At 38.6% G+C, this 23,323-nt stretch overlaps 1 protein-coding gene and 1 long non-coding RNA gene across 2 annotated transcripts in view; both read left to right on the top strand.

Annotated features, from left to right (window-relative positions):
* Positions 1-23,323, top strand: part of LOC133087981 (uncharacterized) — a 75,777-nt gene that overhangs the window by 46,883 nt on the left and 5,571 nt on the right. Inside the window, exon 2 of the long non-coding RNA XR_009700472.1 lies at positions 21,353-21,404. This is a non-coding gene — a long non-coding RNA (uncharacterized LOC133087981). The remainder of the gene's footprint in view (positions 1-21,352; positions 21,405-23,323) is intronic.
* Positions 4,322-19,914, top strand: NTMT2 (N-terminal Xaa-Pro-Lys N-methyltransferase 2). The gene is given in 5 exon segments (XM_061185734.1): positions 4,322-4,475; positions 13,123-13,164; positions 13,167-13,249; positions 18,558-18,807; positions 19,573-19,914. Coding segments are annotated over 5 exon segments (801 nt in total). The 3' UTR covers positions 19,845-19,914.

Raw genomic sequence — 23,323 nt, 5'->3', positions numbered from 1 at the left:
GTTTCGTTTGATGGGCAAAAGTTCATTATTCAAATATTAATTCAGTCAAATTAATTAACTCTCTTTCTTTATGGTTTTTGTTTTTTGCATCTTAAAAAATATATCTTTTTTTTTTTACCCTGGTGTCATAAATATGTTTTCCTGTAACTTGTTCAAAGAATTTTAGAATTGTGCTTTCCACCTTTAAGTCTTCAATCTACCTGGAGTTGGTTTGTGTAGTATGTGAGGTAGGGATCCAATTGTGCCAACATCAGGGGTCTTATTGAAAGTATCTTTTTTTCTACTGCAATATTATCTCTGTCTTATATCAACTTAACATATGTGAATAGATTTGTTTGGGGGCTCTGCATTCTGCTTTAGTCATCTTTTTAGCTATTCTTATACTAATAGCACCCTGTCTTAATTTCCTTCTTCGTGAAGTAGATATTTTTAGTTATTCCTTTCAGTGAGCATCTATGAATGGTAAGTTCTATCTTCATTTGAAAATATCTTTACTTTATCTTCTCTGTTGAATTTTCAGTTTAAAGTATTATGGAATTTTAATTTGATACGTATTTTATATTGATTGGATTTCCCCAAATATTTAGTTTATCATACTACTGAATGAGTATACTTCCTCTATGAATTTTTTTTCTTTATCTTTCTTACTTCTGAGTCTCTCTCCATGCTAATTTATTGTTTAACAGTGGTTCACTCCTCACTAAGGAATCCGCTGTTTGTTAGAAGGCAAACCAACCTGGATAAATTCAGAGTTTGCACATTCTTTTGCTATAGTCTTATTTCTTTCCTCTACATTCATTGTTTTCCTTTCCTGCCTGGAAACTGGATGCCTGTGGTAGACTGGAGATCTATATCATACCCTCATTCACTTACTATGAATATGATCAAGAGTGGTATGAGGTTTTAGCAAATAGAGCATTTCAGCCAGGAGAGAAAAATTATTTGCATAAGGAAATAAACACAATGAACCAGAAATTGGTACAAGCTATACCAGTATGAGAAATAGTCGCAAAACCTAATGTGACTCACAGAGGTAAACAAAAGCTGACAAAGGCATTTTGTATAAGCCAATCTGTCTTTCATTCCCACACAGGAATTATAGGTCTGAAATATGGAGATCTTAGAACACTTACTAATCCTTCTCGAAACATAAGTAATTAATGTCCATTTTGTAGTGAAAGAAAATTAGTTTTGTAAAAAATGGAGAAACTTGCCAATATCTTACAATATCTTGCAAATAAAGAATACTGAGTAGGTGGAGTCAGTGATTGCCAGTCTCTCTCCTAGGACCATACATCCTAACCTTTTCAGCATATGAGAGGTTATCAAAATACTACTAAGATGTTGAAGTTAAGAACTTGCCTCCTGTTAGATGTATTGACAAATCAAGTAACAAAGGAGGTTCCCTGAGTTTTCTTCTTCTGTTGCTTAGTTTTTCCTACAACAACAGAAAATTCTGAAGGGATGATGAGTGAATTCCAATAGCATATTTAATTTGGGTTTCTTTTCTTTTCAACTTTTAAATGCATACAGTGCAAAAAAGTCTCCTGGATATATGGTGAAATTTCACAGTAAGAGGCAATGCTACATTGAATATAACCCCAAAAGAGCCAGACAGACAGAAAATGTTTTTAGGACCTATAACTTATCAGCTTTCTTCCAAAGACTATAATGATAATAGCTCGCACTTACTGAACATGGACTGTGTGCCAGGCACTGAGGTGTTTTACATGGAGTATATTTAGTTCTCACAGCTATCATATGAGGTATATACTATTATCATTACCTTCATATTACAGAAGAGGAAAGTGAGGCTCAGAAAGGCTAAGAATTTGTCAAGTTTGCCAAGTATGTAAGTGGTGGAAATGAGTTTCTAACTTAGTCAAATATGTTTAACTGTAGTTAAGAGCCTTCCTCTTAACATCATGAAATAATCTTACTTGAAGTATCCCTGTTCTGTTTAATATCATCGACTTTATCTCCATCCTCATCAGAATTGAGTAAAAATGAGGCACGATGGTATTTGTGTTAGATGAGATTCCATATTGCTAGCACAGAAAGCCCAACTCAAGCTGGGATTAATAACAGATTTAGATAATGTGCCCACTTCCAAATGAGAACTGGAGCTGGGGGAACACCATGTATTCATTGGCTCAGTACAGGATGGTGTACCCATCCATGAACCACACATTGTGGCAAGGGGAAAATGGATAACTTGGATTGCAATTGAGGTACTTCCTGAAGCCAAGGATGGGAACAATCCCACCGAAATTGAGTGGCTGCCCCTTGAGGTAGGGAGAGGGGGAAATGGAAATATAGAAGCACAGGAAAATGAAAAACAGTAAGTCAGAATCAATCAAATGGAATCCTTACTTCCTTTCCCACTAAAAGATTAACACATAAATTAAACTAAAAGAAAGATCATGGTTAGATTCCAAATCTTAAAAAAATTCCACTGACGATGTGTGAATTAGCTCTCCATTAGCTGCATTGTAACAAATTCCAAAATTTAGCTGCTTCGAAGAAAGATTTATTTCTGAGTCAGTAACCTGAGTGTGGCTTAGCTGGCTCAGTGTCTTTTATCAGGTTGCTGGGGAAAGATCTTCCAAGCTCACTCATGGTTGTTGGTAGAATTTAGCTTTACCTGGGCTGTTGCACCGAGGCAGTTCCTTGCCATGTAGGCCTCTCCTTAGGGCAGCTCACTACAGGCAGCTGGCTTCCCTCAGAGCAAGCAAGCAAGAAAGCAAAAGAAAACGCCCAAGACAGTCTTTTTATAACCTAATCTTGGAAGTGACATTCTGTCACTTCCACCATATTTTATTCTTTAGAAGTGAGTCAGTAAGTCTAGCCCTTTCTCAGGAAAGAGGACACAGAGGTGTGAATATCATGCAGAAGTTGGGGATCTATGGGGCCATCTTAGAAGCTGCCTACCATAATGTGTGCATTTGTGTGTATGTGGGTGTGTACATGTGTTTTCAGGGACACTGGGTAGTCAGTGGTTGCACATGGTATGGGGCCAAAAGAGTATGAGTTCTTATGGATTTTCCTGTTAAGAGTATTGGAGGGTTAAAAGGGTAGTTGTTATCCCTACAGGAAACGTATGACATTCACAAATTGAGAATTTGAGCCAGCTTAATAAAGGGACTATTTACAAAGGTGTGGTAAGTTAAGTATAGAGAAATTACAAGGAATAGTATGTTATTCCAGGGTTTGTGGCAGCTTGGTGTATCACTCCCCCGAGGCCTGAAGCAGCATGAGGAGGGAGCAGATATCAGAACTAGGAGAGGATATTTGTATGAGAAGACCCCTGGACAGGGGCTATGACTTTTCACCATAGGAAGCAGTCAGCCTATGGCATCTCTGCAGGGAAGGTGCCAGGGGAATAAGTACATTGAATCACTCTCCTCCAGCCTCCTGCTGGCACTACCCATTGGCAGAACTCAACCAGAAGCCAGAAGGCAAGGAAGTTCACTGATGTTGTCAATATAGTCCAGTCTCCAGTTGCACACAGTAATGTGGGAAGAGTGGAGAGCAGACCTGGAGGGACAATCAGAAGATACCCAGTACAGAAATCAAATGAGTACTTATGAGGAAAATCATATCCATTATAGGCAGAGAGGAAGAAACAGGCTTACACGACTAGGTATTGTTTAGAGCAAGCTAGATGGAAGAGTTTGGTGACAGAGAAGGGTATTTAACATCAGAACAGGCTTTCATATAATTGTGTCTCTTGAAGATCCTTAAAAATGGGAAACACACATCCATCTCTATGAAATGATTTGGGCAAAACTGTACTGATGCAAGAAGTGTGGGTAGCTAAGATGACTTTGAAGGGTCCTTGTAACTTGAGGATATGGCATTCCAGGAGGAGTGATGGAAATCAGGGAACTGGATCTCGTGCAAAATATTCACAACTTTGAAATGGAAATTAGGCCATTCCAATTTAGGAATCAAATTAAAGCAAGTATTCAGGGTGTTAGCCGGCTGTGCTCCTGCCTGTTTGAAGTGGCAGCTAAAGGAGGAAGGCGTGCTTTTTCCTGGATGAAGCAGGATCTCACTCAGCCTGTTTTCATCTTTAGTTAGCACCTGTTGGCTTGGAGTGGTGTCAGCCAAGCAATCAGACGGTAGATGTGCCAAGTGTCTGACCTCCCCGTGTCTGCCGCCCCTCCCCCCAAACCCCATGACACCTCTCCTGATACAGATGGACAGGGGCTGGTTTAAAATGGCAGTTTCAAGTTCGTGTAGGAAGAGAAAGTTAATTCAAAGAAACAGCCAGGCAAGCTTCCTTCTTCTGTAGGGATAACTATTATCCCCTTTCACCATGGCCCACGTGGGAGCCCACTTTGCCTTCAGATCCCGCAGGCAGAAGACCAATGATGAACTCTGTTGACATAGCATGTCCTTTATTCTTCACAAAGCCATTTGCAATGACTTCTTTCAGAGCTATCTCTACCTGCTGGAAAATATTCCCCTGGGTAAGTGAGTCAGAGCTACTAGATAAGGGACAAGAAATGACTGGAGCAACTGTGTGAGATTGTGGGGCTTTCACGAAAGGCATTAGAACAAGGACACTTTTCAGATAAAAAGGACACACAACCAATGTCAGTGGGCTTAAATGTTTCAATGGCATTCTTTTATGGACAGTGCAAAGATCAGGTATTGCCTGGCAGGACAAGCCTCTATTTTGGGACTTCCATGCACCTCAGACATGGGTAACTTGCTTCTCTGGGTGTTGGTTGCCTGAGTATCAGGATTATAGAAATTAATTTCTTGAGTTTGGAAGGACATTTTTAATATTTGCAAAAATTTAGAGGTGGGCAAATTAGGTAACTCAAAGATGAGAATTTTAATACAGAAGCATATCAACAAAGAATTTTTTAAAAAGGCTAAACAATAATAGATCAAGGTTGTTGGTGTGTGTGGCTGTGTGTGTGTGTGTGTGTGTGTGTGTGTGTTTGTATGCATGAGCACACACTCCACATAATCCTTTCTGGCCTTTCTAAATTACAATAATAGTCCAAGGGCTTAAAAGGAGCAGATTTTAGTTTGGTCTTTGAATATTAAGAACAAAACTGGGCTGTAGTCTGTCTCCATTTTAGTTATTTCCTCTAGTTTTCAGGGAATTGGACAATAGGGCAATAAAAAGCTTATCTGGTTTGTCTACACCACTTTTCTCAGCCTCTGTGAAAATGGTTACTTCAGGGCACTCTTAACAACACTGAAGAGGAAATAACTTGTGATTAAAGAGTAAAGTATCTCCCTTTGATTTATATTTTCCCCCCATGAAAGCAGGAACAGTGTGTATCAGCCCCAGTCTGCTTTGTTAAGGTTGCTGAAAGCCCCATTGTACACTTGATGTGGCCAGGGTCTCCAGACATGAAAGGAGCTACATAATTCTTTGTATTGCATTCAAAACTATGTTAGCAGCTTACCAAAGTCTCTTTCTATAAGTCCATTTCTGAAGGGGATCTTTAACTCTAGACATACAAATACTTTCATCTTATATTTATATATATTTCTTATAAAAATTTCTCATTCATGACTCTATTTGATCCTCACAGCCACGCTATGCGATAGATAGGGTATTATTATTTTTCCACCCACCTTCTCACTCTTGCCCGCTATCTTATTTTTTCAAGTGAGGAAAAGAAAATTCAGAGATGATGAGATCTAATCTAGATAGGTCTCATCTAGATACCAAAGCAAGAACCCAAGACCAGGGCTCTTTCTGGTAGATCGCACTACACATGAGTAATTCTTTTAGGACATAGTGTACATCTCATTTGTATTCAAATGGAAAAATCAGAGCAGTCTATTTGGAAGGTGATGATGCTCTGCCCACTCCACATATTGTCAGAGCATTGCTTTTCTGGAGACACTCTTTGGGCCACACCTCAATGACAGTAGCTTGTTGGCTCATGTTGCATTAGTCTGGAGAAAGATATTAATTACAATAACTTATGAGAGGTTCACTAAGGGGCAGATGACTGCCAAATTTTAAAAATAATTATAAGAAAAGAAACTCATCTCTGAAAGTAGCTAAAGATGAATTGAAAGACCCCAATAAATATTTATTAGACAAATTAAGGGCCCCTTACTAATAATTAATTGCAGGTTACCAATGTCCTGAGTTCAAATTCTGGCACTGCTAGTGGTAGAGAAAATCACCTCTGCAAGTTACTAAAGTCTCTGAGCATCATTTTCCTCAAAACTGTGGGGCTGTTGGAGGATTAAATGCAATTATATATGTGAAACTAGCCAACGCTCAGTAAGCATTAGCTTTTTATCTCCTTCCTTAGAGTCAGATCTCTTTTAAAGTCACCACGTAGCCTTCCTTAGAACAGGCATTACCGAAGATGATAAGCTTAATTTGCTATATGGGAGTTTTCAGGCTGCAGTGGATATTAGTCTTTTCAGTTTGGAAACAAAACTCAGCCCCACTGAGGTGTTTTAGAGTTGGCTTCCCCTCCTCCTGATGATTTCAAGACTTCATAGAAATGAAAATAAAGCCCTTCTTTTAAAAGGTTGGGGAACCCTACTGTAGAGTCTGCACAGAGAGTTTGTTGTTTGGGGTAGTTATGGGAAGAACAGTGGCTAACCAGACTCTTTGATTCCTTCTTTCCTTCCTTCCTTCCTCCCTCCAACTGCCTGTGTTAGGCAGCCAGGCTCACACCAGCACACCGTGCAGAGACATTCAGTCATGGGGACATTTGCTGAAATATCCCCGGCTAGCCTCAGTGATTCATGGAGAAGCAAGAGCATGCATATTCAAAATTTCCAGTGGAAAACTTAGCTAGCCATTGAATACAACAGGCCTTCACACAGAAATGGGAACAAGCTTATTGCTATTCTCAGTGGTTTACGTATATTATCTCAGTTAATCCTCACAACATCTCTATTAGGTGGTGCCGTTATTTTCTCCACCCTATATCTGAGGAACAGAGGAAGTAAGTAACTTGCCAAAGAGCCTGTGGTAGCGAGTGTAGAGCAGGATTAGAATCCAGGCAGTCTAGCTCCATGGTCTGTCTTTTTTAACCACAAAATCATGCTGCCTCCCAATGTAAATGGCAACTTGACTAATAAGAGGAACCATATAAGTTTTACCACATTTTTTTGAATTGACAGGAATACATAGCATATTCTATGAGGAGCACTGGCTTTCTACTGAGATAATCAACAAGACGGGCAGCCAGGGAGTAGGTTCATATAATCTAGTTTTACCAGCCCAAATTCAGTTGGAGGCTTGGAGTGAATGAATTTTCCAAAGGTGGCTGTTTGTGAACAAATCAGAAGTAGAATAGGAAAACAATTCATATAAACCTTCAGTTTGTATACCAGTGCATGCAGGGGCCTATATATGGCCCAACTGGAGATGTTCATATAATTACTGCTCAGTAATTCTTCTAGCACTATCCACAGCATATTTCTAGTACATAGAAGTCAGCGAATATTTATTAGTTATATATTGAGCAAGAATCTGTTACTCCTGGACATTGTTAAAGGCTTAGTTTAACTTCACATTTAGAACAATAGTTCCACGTGGTTTAGCAAAAGGAACAAAGGCTTTGCATTTATTTACTTATTTGTTTGTTTGTTTATTTGCTTATTTTTAACATCTTTATTGGAGTATAATTGCTTTACATTGTTGTGTTAGTTGCTGCTGTATAACAAAGTGAATCAGCTATACGTATACATATATCCCCATATCCCCTCCCTCTTGCGTCTCCCTCCCACCCTCCCTATACCACCCCTCTAGGTGGTCACAAAGCGGGAGCTGATCTCCCTGTACTATGCGGCTGCTTCCCACTAGCTATCTGTTTTACATTTGGTAGTGTATATATGTCCATGCCACTCTCTCACTTTGTCTCAGCTTACCCTTCCCCCTCCCTGTGTCCTCAAGTTCATTCACTACGTCTGCATCTTTATTCCTGTCCTGCACCTAGGTTCTTCAAAACCGCTTTTATTTTTAGATTCCATGTATATGTGTTAGCATGCGGTATTTGTTTTTCTCTTTCTGACTTAAGGCTTTGCATTTAAATAGGTTTGGGTTAGGGCCTGGCTGTGACACTTCATTTCTGTGTAATATTGAGTAAGTTACTAATTCTTTCTGATTTTCTCATTACTTACCTGTAAAATGATGATTATAATCCCAGTTTTGTAGTGTCGTTGTGAAGATCAGAGTGTGAAGAGATGACGTGAGAGTGCCTAGCATAATGCCTGGCACATAGGAGGTACCCACTAATGGTTAGTAACCAACCCCCCCTTCACTTACCCCTTTTTAGAAGAATTAGGCTCTGAGGAGGAAATTGAGAACAATGGCCACGCCTTTGCCATCGCAATTAAAAACTAGAATTAATAAAAACATTTCCTATAACACACTTGGAACTTCCAAATGAAACTCAGCATACAACTCTTGGCATTTTTCAAATTGATTTCATCCCTGTGGTAGGCATTGCTGCACAACTTTTTGTACAGTGATACATTTTCCAAATGTTTATTGTTACCTTTGCAGTGCAAATGCTGTAAGATCATTTTTTCACTTTAAAGAAATGAAGAACCAGATAATTTCCCTTTATTTAGCAGACTTTCAGATACACAGCATTAGATGGATGAAGTATGAGTTTTGGATTTAAATAGACCTAGGTTTAAATCCCAGTTGTGTCACTTACTGGCAGTTTAGTTAACCTCTTGATGCCCTGTTTTCTTCTGTAGATAATCCCATTTATCTTACATATTCAGTTAGATATAAATGCTTAGCATACGTAGCACATATATACATATTTGATCAGTGATAGTTAATATTTTTTATTATTTGGGTATGCCTAATTAGGAGAGAAGATATATCCTCCTATAGTTTTTCGTAAACTACAAGAAGTGTGACTTATTTGTGATTATGCTGGTTTTTCCTTATAGCCATTCACTACTTTGCTGAACCTGTGTATTATTCAAAGAACAAAAAGCTAGACAATATTCCTTTATTCAGTGAACATTTAAAGGAGGCCTGCTATGTGTTAAGCGTAATTGTAAGTCCTAGGGTTACAAGGAAAATAAAATAGAGCTTTATCCTGAGAGTTTAGCGTAGGAGAGAGACCCACACAGATAATTTTTGTGGAATGTGGAAATCGTGGTAGAGACCACTACAGGATGCTGCAGAGGTGCAGAGGAGGCGTGGTGACTGCTGAATCAGCTTCTGACTCTTCTGATGCAAAATCTCACCATGAAAAATCTGTCCCCAGTATCTTCACCTGAATTCTGACCTTTTCAAATTTGACAGTGGGTCAGGTAGAACACTCAAGTTGGAATAGAGAGTTAGGAAGACACTCAGCCAAGTGGGCAGGGGATGTGATGTGTGGTGGGAGCTTGAGTACATTCTTGCTAAAGAGGGGAAAGTGTATTTTCCCTCCTTTCCCACCTCTGCTTACGTTATTTGTGTTGAAGGCTGAAAAGAATTTAGGGAACACTGAAATAGCTCTCAGTTGGAAAGAAGAAAACCCACTAAAACTTTCAGGGTAGGCAGTGCATTATTTTAGAGGCAAGAAACACCAGACACCTAAAGCATGCAGGGAAGAAATAAAACCTAGAGGGCCTCTCAGGGTAATTCTGAGACTTGTTAGTGATGACTTTCTAGCATTCTGGCACACACAGACCCTTGGATTCTACCAGGAACATTGATAAAATCCCACTTCCTACCCTTTCCTGTTGGTGAAACACAGATATGACTTTGGTTTTTTTTAGATTCCATATGTAAGTAAAATCATACATTATTTATCTTTCTCTGATTTATTTCACCTAGTATAATGCCCACAAAGTCCATCCATGTTGTCACAAATGGCAGGATTTTCTTCCTTTTATGGCTGAGTAATATTCCATTGTGCCTAGGTACATTTTCCTTCCTTCCTCCCTTCCTTCTTTCCTCCCTTCCTTCTTTCCTTCCTCCCTCCCTCCCTCCCTTCCTTCCTTCCTTCCTTAAATTTTTACCATTACTTCTTTAATGGCTGAAATGAGAAGTCATCACCTACAAGTCTCTTTTATGGAAGATCTTACACTTCATAAGGGCATCTTCTAGTTGGACTTTCTTTTCTCTTATAGACTAACTTGATTCAATATTCTATCTCCGATCATTTCAAACTTACCATTTAAATCTAGCCTACGTATCCTCTGAAGACTCCCAGGTCAATTTTCAGTTGACGAACAGGTCTAACGTTTGGAATAAAGTCTAAAATAGTTATATCCAACTATTAAAAAAAAGAAAAAGAAAAAAAAAGGTACTCAGCAAACATAGACACTTATCTCTCAACAAAATTTTTCTTAGAGAGTTCACAGGATCTTTGTTTTTCTTCAGGGCAAATTGACATATACTTTATTTTTCTTTTTGTAACAAGTAAGCTGTTGGAAGGTCCTTGGGAGTTCAGCTCATAACGTAGGTCAAGAAATAAGTACCATATTATATCAAGAACTAATAGAGTGTCTAGCCTCTGTCTTAGACTACCCCAAGTTTCACAAAAACATTGCAATCATGCAAGAATAAGCCACTAGATGTATTTCTATAATAAAAAGGCACAGGCTGATGCCTGATAACCTTATCTGAATCAACTGGCACCATTGCAGGAGCTATCAAGAAGGGAGAACCTGGGGCTGGCCATTACACCTCATATATCTTTTTAGTGAAATGTTCCTGTCAACTAGGTGACAAGCCCATAACCATAAAAACTTACCTATTGAGTCTGACCCCTGCTGAGCTTGGCATTCACTTGTAGTCTAAATGTTGCTGGCATAATGGACCATTCCCATTTCCAGATTAAGGGTTTTAATAAACTCCACCAACTTGTTGACTTAACCAGGTGATGATGAGTGTGGCTGTTTTGCTGCTTTGGTCAGATCAACAAGAGAGTACTGGGCTGTGGCTTGCCTGTGATCCCAAGAAGCATTCAACTCTGGGAAGACTTTGTAAGCTGTGATTTCCTAGCCTGGTTTTCTGAGACATACAGAAGAATTTGGAACAGTCATGTTTTTGGCATGGCGATGATTAATTTTTGTCGTCCCTGTTGAAATTATCAGCATTTCTTGAGCTACCTGTTTACACAACACTTTACCAAGTACTAGGGAAGGGGGACTGGTGTAGGTCAGTGGTTTCCAATGTTTTTGAACATGAGGATGCTCCTTTTAATGTTTTATTTTCTCAATCAGTAACTAACTTGAGTATAAAATGTGGCTCACGGGCTCTAGAGCGCAGGCTCAGTAGTTATGGCACACAGGCTTAGTTGCTCCATGGCATGTGGGATCTTCCTGGACCAGGGCTTGAACCCCTGTCCCCTGAATTGGCAGGCGGATTCTTAACCACTGCGCCACCAGGGAAGTACATGAATTAAGTCTTATAGCTCTAATCTTTTTACTTCTGTTTTCCATATCTATCTTTTCCTTTATGTCCTGATAATTTACTCAATGTTATATTCCAAAGTGTTTGGTAATCAAAATTTTAATTTCTAAGAATTCTTTATTATTCTTTAAATTATCATTTTCTTGACATCTTCAATTTATGGATGCACCTGTTCTCATACCTCTTCAAGGATGTAAGTTTTTGTTTAGTTTTGGTTTAAATTCTCATTTATTTCCTGGATTATTTCTATTTCCTTTGGGGTCAGTTTTGATTGTCTATCTGTATCTTTGTTTTTCAGACTGCCGTTTTACCCCCATGTGTTTGGAAATCATTGTTTATCCATAATTAGAAATGAAGGACAGGGTCAATGATTTTAGGTAATGGAGAAGGTTTCCTCTGTTCTATACTTCTCCACTGAATAGAAAGGATGACAAGAAGCTCTACGTTTGCTGGTAGATCTTGCCAGACTCTGAGTATGAGAAAATGAGGTACTTGGAATCCTCTATATGCCAGAATGAGTAGTGTTCTAGGATTCCAACACTAAGTGGTCTAGTTCTCCTAAGGCACTTAATTAATTTTTTTCCCTTTTTTTTAGAGAAGAGACATATTTACCCTCCCTAGGATTATAGCTGTGCTGCTTGTCACTTTTGTGGGGAGTGCATTGGTTACCTCACCAGTTGGCCTGTAGACAGATTTTTTTTTTTTTATTAACTCTTACTTCCTTTTGCAACTATCCTGAGCTGTAAATTCTTTAGCTCTGTTCCATCTGCTTTATCTGTTTTTTGTCTTCCAGAAATTTGTTGAAATCATGAATCCATTGGTGGCCCCTTCTCATTTTCTTCACTGTTAAAGGTTGAGTTTATTAAAATGATTCTTGGGGAGTACTGGGGAGCAGGGAGGACAAATGCATGTATTCAGCCTACAATTTTGAACCGTAAGTTTCTCCCTTTTATCTCACTTTCTATCATTCCTTCTGAATATCCTCTAATGAAAATATTTTGTATCTGCAAGTGTGCCTTTTGGTTTAAAAAGCACACTTAAATGCATACTCATTTACCCCTCAGAAGTAGAACACATGTTTTTCTAAAAATAAATGTCTTAAAATACCTGAAATAGTGAAATGACATAGTATATGTGAATATGCCTAGTACACTACCTGGTACAGAATAGTTGCTCAATAAATATTATATTTCTTTTTATTATTTTATTTTCAGAAGATAGAGCTCAAGCGCATTTTCTGTAACATTGGTACAAAGAAATATTTGGGTATGAGTTGCATAAAAAAAAGAGATGAAAAAATAGCTATGCCTAATCTACCTCGTGATTAGAAGTAAAGATTAGTGATTAAATTCTCATAAAATATTTGGAAGTCAAAGGTAAAACTTACTTTGAAACTTGCGACATTATTTATTCTACTGTAGCAAACACTGTTCAGCTTTTTTTAATACAGTGACAAGCTATTTTAAAAATTAAACTCTAGTGTTATTAAATCATGAAAATGTCACGTGATTGTGATTTATGCATGAGATACCTGAAGATCATAGGAGTTAAGAACTTTACCCAAGGTTACATAGCAAGTAAGTCTCTGAGCCAGAACTCAAACCCAGATCTTCTGACATCAAACTAATACCCTTTCTTCCACAGCACAAATTTGCAGGCTTCTAAGAGGAAATTCAATGCATGATAAGAATAAACTTGTTCTGCCATTTAAATACTGATAAATATTAATAATATTTTATTTGCAGTGAAATTGTATGCTTTAACAAGTCAAGTCATCAATGGTGAGATGCAGAGGGTATGATGGGAAATTTCATTGAACTGTCCAACCCAGATATCCAGGCCTCTCGGGAATTTCTTAGGAAATTTGTTGGGGTGAGTTATCCAACTGCAGTTTGATGAGGAGGCAAAGTCCTTGCAAACATTGAGCTCACATGCTTCTGTGTTGTTGCTTAAGTCATATTAAAGCCATATGGCTCAGCCAAGAGTTTAGTGTGAAAGCCTGTTTTAAGATGTTCAGAAAGGATAGGTCACATTAAATGACTGGTTTGTCCCACTTGGCATTTCACCCTCCTAGCACCAGCTAATTTCTTATGCTACAGGGGAAGGTGAACTAGCAGTGTTAATATTACAATTAGTGGATTAAGAAGACTTCTCTTTCAGAGTCTCATAGATAAACAGTTGATACCCAGATGATTGATGAGAGATCATGCCATTTTGGATTTTGGGGTGATTTTTTGAGTCCCTGTAATAAAAATTCAATGTTGTAAGGAAATGCAAGCTTATGTTCAGTCTAAAAGTGGTAAGTATAGTAGAATCTCTTTATATTATTTTATACATAGTTGAGACATTGCCTTGAAAGAATGTGATCCCTTTGTAGACTTGGTGTTGGGTGAAACTCCACTTCCTTACTTCCATGCCATATGAAGACGGATCATATACTGTAGGGGCCAAAATCTTGGGCTCTAGAGTCATTACAGTTCTTCTTACTGTATAAGCAACCTTGGGCTTATTCCTTAAATGCTCTTAAACCTCAATTTTTCACCTTTGACTAGGGCATAACCACAGAACTCACCTCACAGGATAATGTGAAGCTCAAATGAGATAATATAAGTCAAGTGCTTACTTTAGTGTGCATAATTATTGCCCAATAAATCTAATTTATTGCTACTACTACTAATAACAAGCTTTCATAAAATACTTTCATTATATTTTAAGGAGCTTCATTCAGTTGTTAGAATAGACTTAACCCACACAATAAAGCTGTTGTTGGTTCTACTGAGAACAAAGTCCTACCCAGCAAATAGGTTTTGTTCCAAATCACTATGAAGTCCTTCGTTTGAAATTTGGAGTCCATTTTATTCTAATGAAGGAAACATTAAGAATGTTATGAATATTTGGGGTTATGTTGTCAACCTGTTTAGAAACATAACATTAATAATATCCCTAGTGTTGAGGTGAGGTTCACTTCACATCCAACTTCCCTGGAGCACCCTTTGCCTGAGTATAGAAAAAAGGATAAGGATGGAGCACCCATTGGGCCAACGTGGACATCAGCTGTGGCCATAAAGGACTATGGAGCTAGGGATGTTGGCTGGGGCTATTTCTAAGTCAGGTTAACCTGGAATATTTTTAAATGAGTGTTGCTGACTGATTTCACTGAGCACTTTTTCTGAGATAGTCAGTTTAGAAGCACTGTCTTATTTACTCTTCATAATAATTCTGTGAGGTAAGTACTATTATCACTTCTTGTTTTCACAGTTGTGGAAACTGAGGCTTGGAGAGGTTAAGAAAGTTTTCAAGGTTACACAGTTGGTAAGAGACAGAGCTGGGACTTATGCCTGGCAAGGTCTGTCTGACACCAAACTCCCTGCTCTTATCCACAACATATTTTTTCCATTTGTCTCATGAAGCAGAAAAATCCCTGCTTTGTGTGTGTGTGTGTGTGTGGACCACAGACCTCAACTCTCCTCCAGTCTGGCCAAGAGCAATCCCTCCTGCTCGCCTCATGGTGAGGCTGACTTTGATCCCAATGCATTTCAGAAGCTTAGTTAGTAATCCAGCTGTCTTGTCACTCCATGTGGAATGCCAAGCTGACCACAGGGATGCTGGTCAGACAGAGCCCATACACACGCCCATGGACCCGGGAAAGGAAACAGCCTTGTGCTTGCATATTTATGTTGGAAAAGAGCAGCCTGCTCTTTTCAAACAAATATAAGGAGTCCTTCTTAGTAGACTAGGCTCATTGTGAAGCTGTGACCTCTAACTAAGTACAAACACAGTCTTTTTAAAGAAATGATATTTTGGTACTTTGACCTTAATAATATGCTAAATTAGTATCCAGGTCAAGATACAAGGAGTTAGGGAATATGAGTACCTGACATGATTTATCCTTGTGTCAACTGGGAAAAGACAGATTGTTTAATTTAAAGTTTTTCTTTCCTTTCAACACTTAGTGACATGGGACAGTGGGAAAAGGTGTTTAAACTTGTTGCAAATGTGCTTACTTTAGCAAATAAACAAATGATACCAAGATGATGTCAACGGCATAGCTGATAACATTCCTTACTTCTAGCTTTCTATTGGGAAAAGTAGAAATTTATAAAAAGTAATCGGTATTTGATGATATTTATCTCTTGACATTTCTCAGAGATTGGATGACTAAAAAATTTGGGGCTAACTTGTATTTCATGGTTTTTATAAAGTGGCATTTAGCACTTTCATTTTAGTTTTAAACTCCAATGGAAAGAAGGTAAAATAATATTCTTCAAAACAAAATACATAGGCAGAATCAAAATGAAAATGAAATTTCTAAGAATATTTTACTCTTTTATATGAATCCATAAATATGAAGATAGGATAATAAATGAAAATAACAAAACATCTTGTTTTGAAATCACACATTGTATGTAGTTCTGGTCACATTCATGGAAGATTATCAAATTTCAATCCAATCACAGTAGTGGGCAGCCATGGTATCCAAGAGGCTAGAGTTGTTGTTCCCAAGATCAGCCTTTAAATGTCCCTTCTCAGAGGTGCTGCATGTGAATGAGAGACAGAGGAATAAACGTGGTGCCAGGATATGAGAGGTAATGCCAACCATGTGGAGTGATATGCAATAAAGAGAACTAGGCAGTAGTGGCAAAGGACTAAGGTGCTCAGGATTTGAGTGAAAGGCATCTTTTGTATTTGTAAATAACTTGTTTCAAGGATAACTGTGGTCAGATATCACACGTCTAAGTTGGTGAAAAATACACATCAGAGGATGTGCATTTTCAAGGAAGTTCTATTGCAAATATTTCACCTCTTTGGGCCTCAGTTTCTTTGTCTGAAAAAGTAGGGAGATTAGACATGAATGGTTTTAAAACTCCAGGGTTTTGCTGAGATCCTTGAAGGGCTTATTGGGAGAATGATAGAAAGACTGAGTGGGTGAGGCCCTGCCTCACTTTAACCAGGACAGCTTCATAGTTATTTGTTCATTGAGAAAAAGGAGTTAAGCTGTTATAACCTTCTTGAAATCCTCTGGCATAGATCTCTGTTGTCTCTGTTTTATTGTCCCATGGTTCAATTTTTAAAACCACTTGCTATAATAATGTGAGCAACATGATCAGTAGAGGCTTTAGGGCCAAATAATGATAAGAAAAAAGTATAATGAGAATCTCTAGTTGAGCACACAGATTTCTACTAAAGTCATTTTCAGTAGCTTAAAATAATTTCCCTATATTTCCCTCCATCTTGTTTATGTTATAAATTTATTTAAAAGATGCTACTTTTATGGCCTTCATAACATAAAACTTTAGCCTAGGCCTTTTAATGAATTAGCTTAGTTTAAATTATAATATCTGAATGAGGGATGTAGCATATTGTAACTAGGAATGGCAAACAAATGGCACATGTACTACCACTTCCCCTTCCCATAGTCAAGGCAGACAGAACTAATCAATCATAGACCTCTTCCTGATAAGTCTGAACGAAGCCTTAGAATTCTCTTCAACATAACGTTAGACAGCTACTACCAAGGGAATCAGAGTTGTGGCACTCGAGGTGACAGCCCTAAGGTAGAACTGGCTTTGGATTCACACAGTTCACTGTTCAATTTCTAGTTCTGCCATTAGCTGGGTGATATTAAAAAAGTCTAAGGGTCCTCATCTCCAAATTGGAGAATAATCATTATCTTGTGGGACTTTTTGATTACCATAGTTATTATGGATGCAAAGAGCTTGCTACACACAAGCAGTCAATAAATCGTGATTATTATTATTTCCTCTGAAAAGAAGCTACAATTACTTCACTTTTTGTTCTTCTTTGTTCTTGCTGTAAGGAAGGCCTTTTGAGTGCACTGGAAAGCAGCGTTTCTGATGTTTGCTTCTGCTTAAACTTCACCTTTTGATCCTTAGCCAATTTTTTTTTTTTTTTAAACCCTTAGGTCCTGAGAAATCAAGAGTAGACTTTCTCCTTAAGATCTTGATTGACAACTTCAAATATCTTGTTACTGTAATTTCTAGCACAAAACCTATTCAGCAGCCATCCCAACTGTGACCAAATAATTTAGACCAGCTGAATTTTATATATATATATATATATATATATATATATATATATATATATATATATATACATACACACACACACACACACATCCATATATATACTATATATGTATATATGCACGTACACATATATACACATATACATATCATAGATATATACTGGTCATGTACACATACATATATGTATATGTGTATATTACTTTATAGAAGCAAGTTTGAGAAAGTTTGTATTGGCTGATTTCCTCCTATCTCTACCCCCTATTCATCTTTCACCCTAAGTTAATTTAATGCAGAGATTTACTTTAAAAAAATTTCAGGGCTTTTGTGCCCAGTAAATCATGTAACTTCTGGTATAAAAGCAGAAAACAATTTTTTAGCATGAAAAGAGACAAGGGGACTTTGCTGCAACCACCTTTTATCCTCATGAATGTGCTGTGTGCCATTGAGGCTGAGTTTGAAGTAAAATCCTGGCCTGAGAATGGAACAGTTTGCATTTCCTCAGCTCAAGTCTTAAAAATTATCTTCCAGACAAGAATAGTAGATAATTCAGAGCCCCCAAAATCAGTTCTGAAAAAAATAAAATTTCAATTATCCAGCCCAGTGTGAATTGAAATGTTTTCATTGCATGAATTTGAAAAGTAATTTTAAAACTCTGAAAGACTCTCACTGCTTTGCTCTCTCTTTTTTTAACAAGGCAGTAAGCTACGGTGCAGGTCCATTTAGCTGTGGGTTTGACCCCAGATTTACAGTGAACAAAGTTCTATTTTCATAGGGCTTTCAAAGGCCCATTTATCTTAGAGAAAATTACCCAGTTTTCAAACTTAAGACATTATTTTCTAAAATCCTATTTTGAAATTCTTTGAAAGACCTATATTTGAATAAAATAAAGAAGGCAAAAACTAGACATGTTTGGATTTTTTTTGAAAAAAGTCATTGAATATTTTATAACTTGATTGTGGTAGTGTTTACATGCCTGTATACATTTGTCCAAACTCATTGAATGGTATACTTAAAATAGTACATTTAATTATATGAAATTGACCCAAATAAAGTTTATTTAAAGATGTAATTGAGTGTCCAAACTCAGGGTGAGTGTCTCTGCCTGAAGTATTCCACAAGGTACCTTTCTGCAGGGGCCTGGGAGAGCTGGGACAGACTGTGCCCTGGATTGCGGCTCTGGGATAGGAAGGGTCAACAAGCATGTCCTGTTGCTGGTTTTCAACACTGTGGAACTGGTGGACATAATGGAATCGTTCCTCCTCGAGGCACAGAACTGCCTGCAGGTCAAAGGGGGCAAGGTAGAAAGCTACCACTGCTACAGTCTGCAGGAATTCACACCCCCACTGGGGAGATACGATGTCATCTGGATTCAGTGGGTCTCTGGTTAGTCCTGCATGGCATTGCATCTGCCATTCTCCCCTTTCCAGATAGAGAAGACAACACATGGGGATGACTGGAGGATTTGTGGAGGCGGAACAAGGACACAAAGGGAGATCTGGCTATAGTTGTGCTTAGAACAGTTAGCTAGCCTTAGGTATCATGGGAACTCACCCAAAGCTCTGGTCCTCCAGATTTCTCCCATAACATCCTCTGAACAAGCTTGACAATTCCCATCCTTAGGGATGGAGTGCCTTTGGACCAACCTAAATCATAGAAGAAACCTAAATATTTGAAAAACTTTAAAAAGTGGGGACAAAAAGAGTGTATCCCCATTTACTGGCAAAACTAGACTTTCTTAGATTTAAATTCCCAGGAAATGAGACAGTGGTGAATTGGATTTTGGTCTGAGTGTGTGTGTGTGTGTGAGACACAGAGGAATGATGACAGAGTTGGGCTGTCCAGGGGACATGGAGGGAACCCAAGGGATGAGCAATAGTTTATCTTGTGCCTGGGAGGTAGATAGACTAGGTAGGATAATATCTATTTTATAGAGCGTACACTGATTCACCTCAAAGGAGATACCTGTCTTCTTATCTAAATTCTCAAAGCCTCCTGCAGCAAAACAATTCAGGCTATTAAATAATTCATGAATGAGTGAACAAATGAGCTCCTGATTTGTAGCCTTGTGGTCCGTCCATCTTTCCTACTCACCTCCTTCCCCACCCACCCTTTCATCCTGTTCCCCCTTTTACTTGGCCTCACCTGTAGGGTACCTGACCGTTAAAGACCTTCTTGCATTTCTTCCCCGGTGCCGAGATGGCCTGAAAGGAAACGGCATCATCATACTGAAGGACAATGTGGCTCGGGAGGGCTGCATCTTCCATCTGTCTGACAGCAGTGTGACTCGGGATATGGACATCCTCCAGAGCCTCATTAGGAAGAGTGGGCTGGTGGTGCTGGGCCAGGAGAAGCAGGACGGCTCTCCAGAGCAGTGCATCCCAGTGTGGACGTTTGCACTGCATAGCGATGGACACTCCTGACCAGCAGTGGGAGTGAACGGCTGCACTGCACAGTAGTGCTTTGGGAAGAGGTGTTCTCCTCTGAGGTGCCCCTTGTAATTCACGTAGGAGTGAAGAGAAGGGACTGCAGCATGTTTGGAAATGACTGATGTAATATGTACATGTTTCCACTAATTATGTAAGTACATGCACACACTCTGTGGATTTTCCAAAAGAGAAATAGAAAGCGACATCTGGAAAAACTGCTAAACTGTACAAGTGTACACAAAAAACAGAAAAGGGAGCAACGTTCACAAAATCTAAACTGCCTTGGTCTCTGAAGATTTGCATTATAGAGTGGTTTAGGGTGGGTGGGGTAAAGCCTAGACCACCTTTCTCTGCCCTCATGCTAGATACATTATATTTCCTTCCTCCTTGGGAATACTACTTCTCTAGATAAAAATCTCCCCCTAATTAAGAAGGCACCCGTCAAAATAATCTTATAAAAACGATTCCATTACTTAATTTTGTCTTTAGCTTTAGCAGAAAAAAAGACTATGGTTTCACTTTCTATTTTGGGTCAGTTTCACCACCCAATGATGTAATATGGATATAATTTGATAACAAAAGTCTGCATTTCAGTGATGGGGAAGTGTCTCCTTTCAGGAGAAAATGTTTTACCCTTGAAATTTCAGCTGTGAACATATAAGTAAATGTCATTGATAATCTAATTTTAGCCATTGGCTTCCAACACAGCTTGCTTCATTGCAGCTGCTCCTGTTTCCTTGATTGATATGACTGTACATTGGAAAGAGAAACGAAATGATCAACCTGAAAACTTCAACTAACTGGATTAATTTAAGGCATTGGTTTAATTAAAAATAATCTAAAATCTTTCAAAAACAAAAATGTAATTAATTTTTATTAGCAGAATGTTTAAATATAACAGCTACTGTATTTAAAACACTCTAATATCTTCATGTGAAGGACATATGTGTGTTTTGATATATATCGAGTCTTCTATGAAATGCAATCAATTTAAGTAAAGAAAGTCTATTGTATGGATATGCTATCACCATAAAAATCATGTTTGTAAGTCATATCTCTAACTTAGGAGGAAAACAATTATTATAAAACATTTACTACCTTGATATAACCTTACCTAGGTAGCTTCATTTATGTCCTGGAAAATTATGTCACTTACTCTGCCACTGGCACCTTCCAGCTGCAGTCCGTTATTCACAGTGCCCTAGGGTAATGCAACAGAATGTGAGTTAGAACCATTGGTGGAGAAGCCAGAGACCAGAATTAAATAAAATGGGAGATCATTACCAAACAGACTGAGTAGTATGACAAAACAAGGGTACTCATGTTTTCATCCTTTGTGTCTTGGAGCAAATTAACTGAATCTTCCTTTTTGGCCCATCCCAGGAATTTTGTTTCTTTTACATGAGCACCCTTATTCTCTTACTTCTTGACTTTATGCTTTGCCAGTACTCACATGCTGATTGACAAAATTGTCCATTTTCTCTGCTCCTCGGCTCCTTCAGGAGGAAAAAACAGAATTGTCCTATGAATATGGATATATGATCTTTAACTCAGGTGAGTCTTTGAGATTGAGCAGCAGTCCTTTTTCTCATCCTAAATCAAATCATTTTCCATTCTCCTTAGAAAATTTCCAGATCTTTATTGTTTCACAAAGTTTCCCCAAACCATATCTATCTGTAATTTAATTGAGAATGTAGAAACTGGTGAGTAAATGTATCAGCATCCCCTCTCTATAACAAGTTAATAATTAGTACAAGTTAAAGGGAAGAGTAGCTTGAGAGGTGAGGCCATCGGAGCCAAAACATGCTGCCTAATAGGTCATGTGAAGGTCTGGACATGTTATTCAAAGAACAAGGGAAAGATCTTGAGGTTCCAAGTAAGGGGCTGACTGTTTTGGTCTTCTGATGCTGTAGAAAGAAGACATATGGAGTGAGACCTACTCCAGCCATCTTCAATCTAATTCAGTAAGCCATACACATTGCTGACATTTATCAACACATCTCTGTTGTATTGTAAGTGACAATCTACCTTAGTTCACAAATTCTGTCCATAGTCCAACTGCCCCAGGATCCTTTGGGCAGTTTTTATAAAATAGAGATTCCCAGGCTCTGTCTCTGTGAGAGTTTGATTCTGTGAAATGGGATCAAATAACTTGTATTTTTGTAAGGTCTCAAAATGATTCTGATCATTAGTTTTGTTTGAGGACACTGATAGGGAAAGGGGTGTCGAACTGGGCCCTTCAGAGTCAAAGGAAGATAAGACAGGGCAGGCAAGAAAGCGGGCCAGGTTCAGGGAAGTAGCTAGATGGTGAAATCTCTTCTCCACGCTGATGCCAATCTTTCTAAAACATAATCTGACCATGTTATGTATAAACTTTCAGTGACTCCCCATCACTGATACGATGAATTCCCATCACCTTAGAATGACATATAAAGCCTTTTGTGATCTAACCCTGGCTTCCCTCTCCAGCCTCAGTTTTTCCACATCCCCTGCAGCCGTACTTAACTATCAATACTTATAGATCTCCAAAGGAGCTATGATTTATGGCTCATGGCATTTATTGATGTTACTTCCTTAGCATAGAACATCTCTCATTCTTTTTTTGTCTGGCTCAGACTGCATAGATGTTACTGGCTCTAGGAAATCTTCCCTCACCCCCCAGGTGCTGGCTTAGGTGCTGCTACTATATGCTACCCTCATACCCTCTGCTTAACGTATTACAGTACTTATCATGTGCCTTGTAATTGCCTGCTTACTTGCCATTTCCTCTATTAAATTCTGAGCTTCTTAATGGAGCATTCATGTTAGAGTCTCAGTCTTTAGCATATGCCCTAGCACACTGCAGGAACTCCAACTTTTATTGAAAGTATAAAAGTAGAAAGACTCAGGAGGCAGTCTGTGTTTCTGGAGGCATCAAACAGGAATCAGAGCAAAGCAGCAGGAAAAACCAAGGGCTTCTGAAGTTCCATGAGCACTGGAATGTGCAAGACTGGACAGAAGAGTGATCAAACAGTGCAAGCTGGCAAGAACCAGGAAATGCACAGAAATAAGAAGGCAGTGAGCTCAGGGATCATACAAGCATCTGGGAGGAGACTGTAGCAAGAAAATTAGGTCCTGCAGTAAAATCCTGCCTGATTAGGAAATCTCTTTTTTCAACAGGAGCCAACTCAAGGATATGGCCAACCAAAGCCCATCGTTTCATTAGGTGGGAGGGTGTACCTCGTAAGAGAGATATGTTAAAGTTGTGAGTAGGTGTTAACAAAGTGACTCACAGGTGAATCCTCACCTGTTACCTGCTAAGCAACAAGTCCAAAGAACCAACCAGGTTTAGATGAAGTTAATCCTTCTGTGAATGTTGAGGAGAAGTAGAAGTTGCTCACCTCTACTTCACAGATGAATTAATCGCAAACATGCCTGCCGTTCTAGATTAACTTTGGAGGACCCCTTGGTTTATACCGTGACTCATGAATAGG

This window comes from Eubalaena glacialis, chromosome 3, assembly GCF_028564815.1.
Source record: "Eubalaena glacialis isolate mEubGla1 chromosome 3, mEubGla1.1.hap2.+ XY, whole genome shotgun sequence".
Taxonomy (NCBI): Eukaryota; Metazoa; Chordata; class Mammalia; order Artiodactyla; family Balaenidae; genus Eubalaena; species Eubalaena glacialis.
This window is presented reverse-complemented; position numbering and strand designations above follow the sequence as displayed.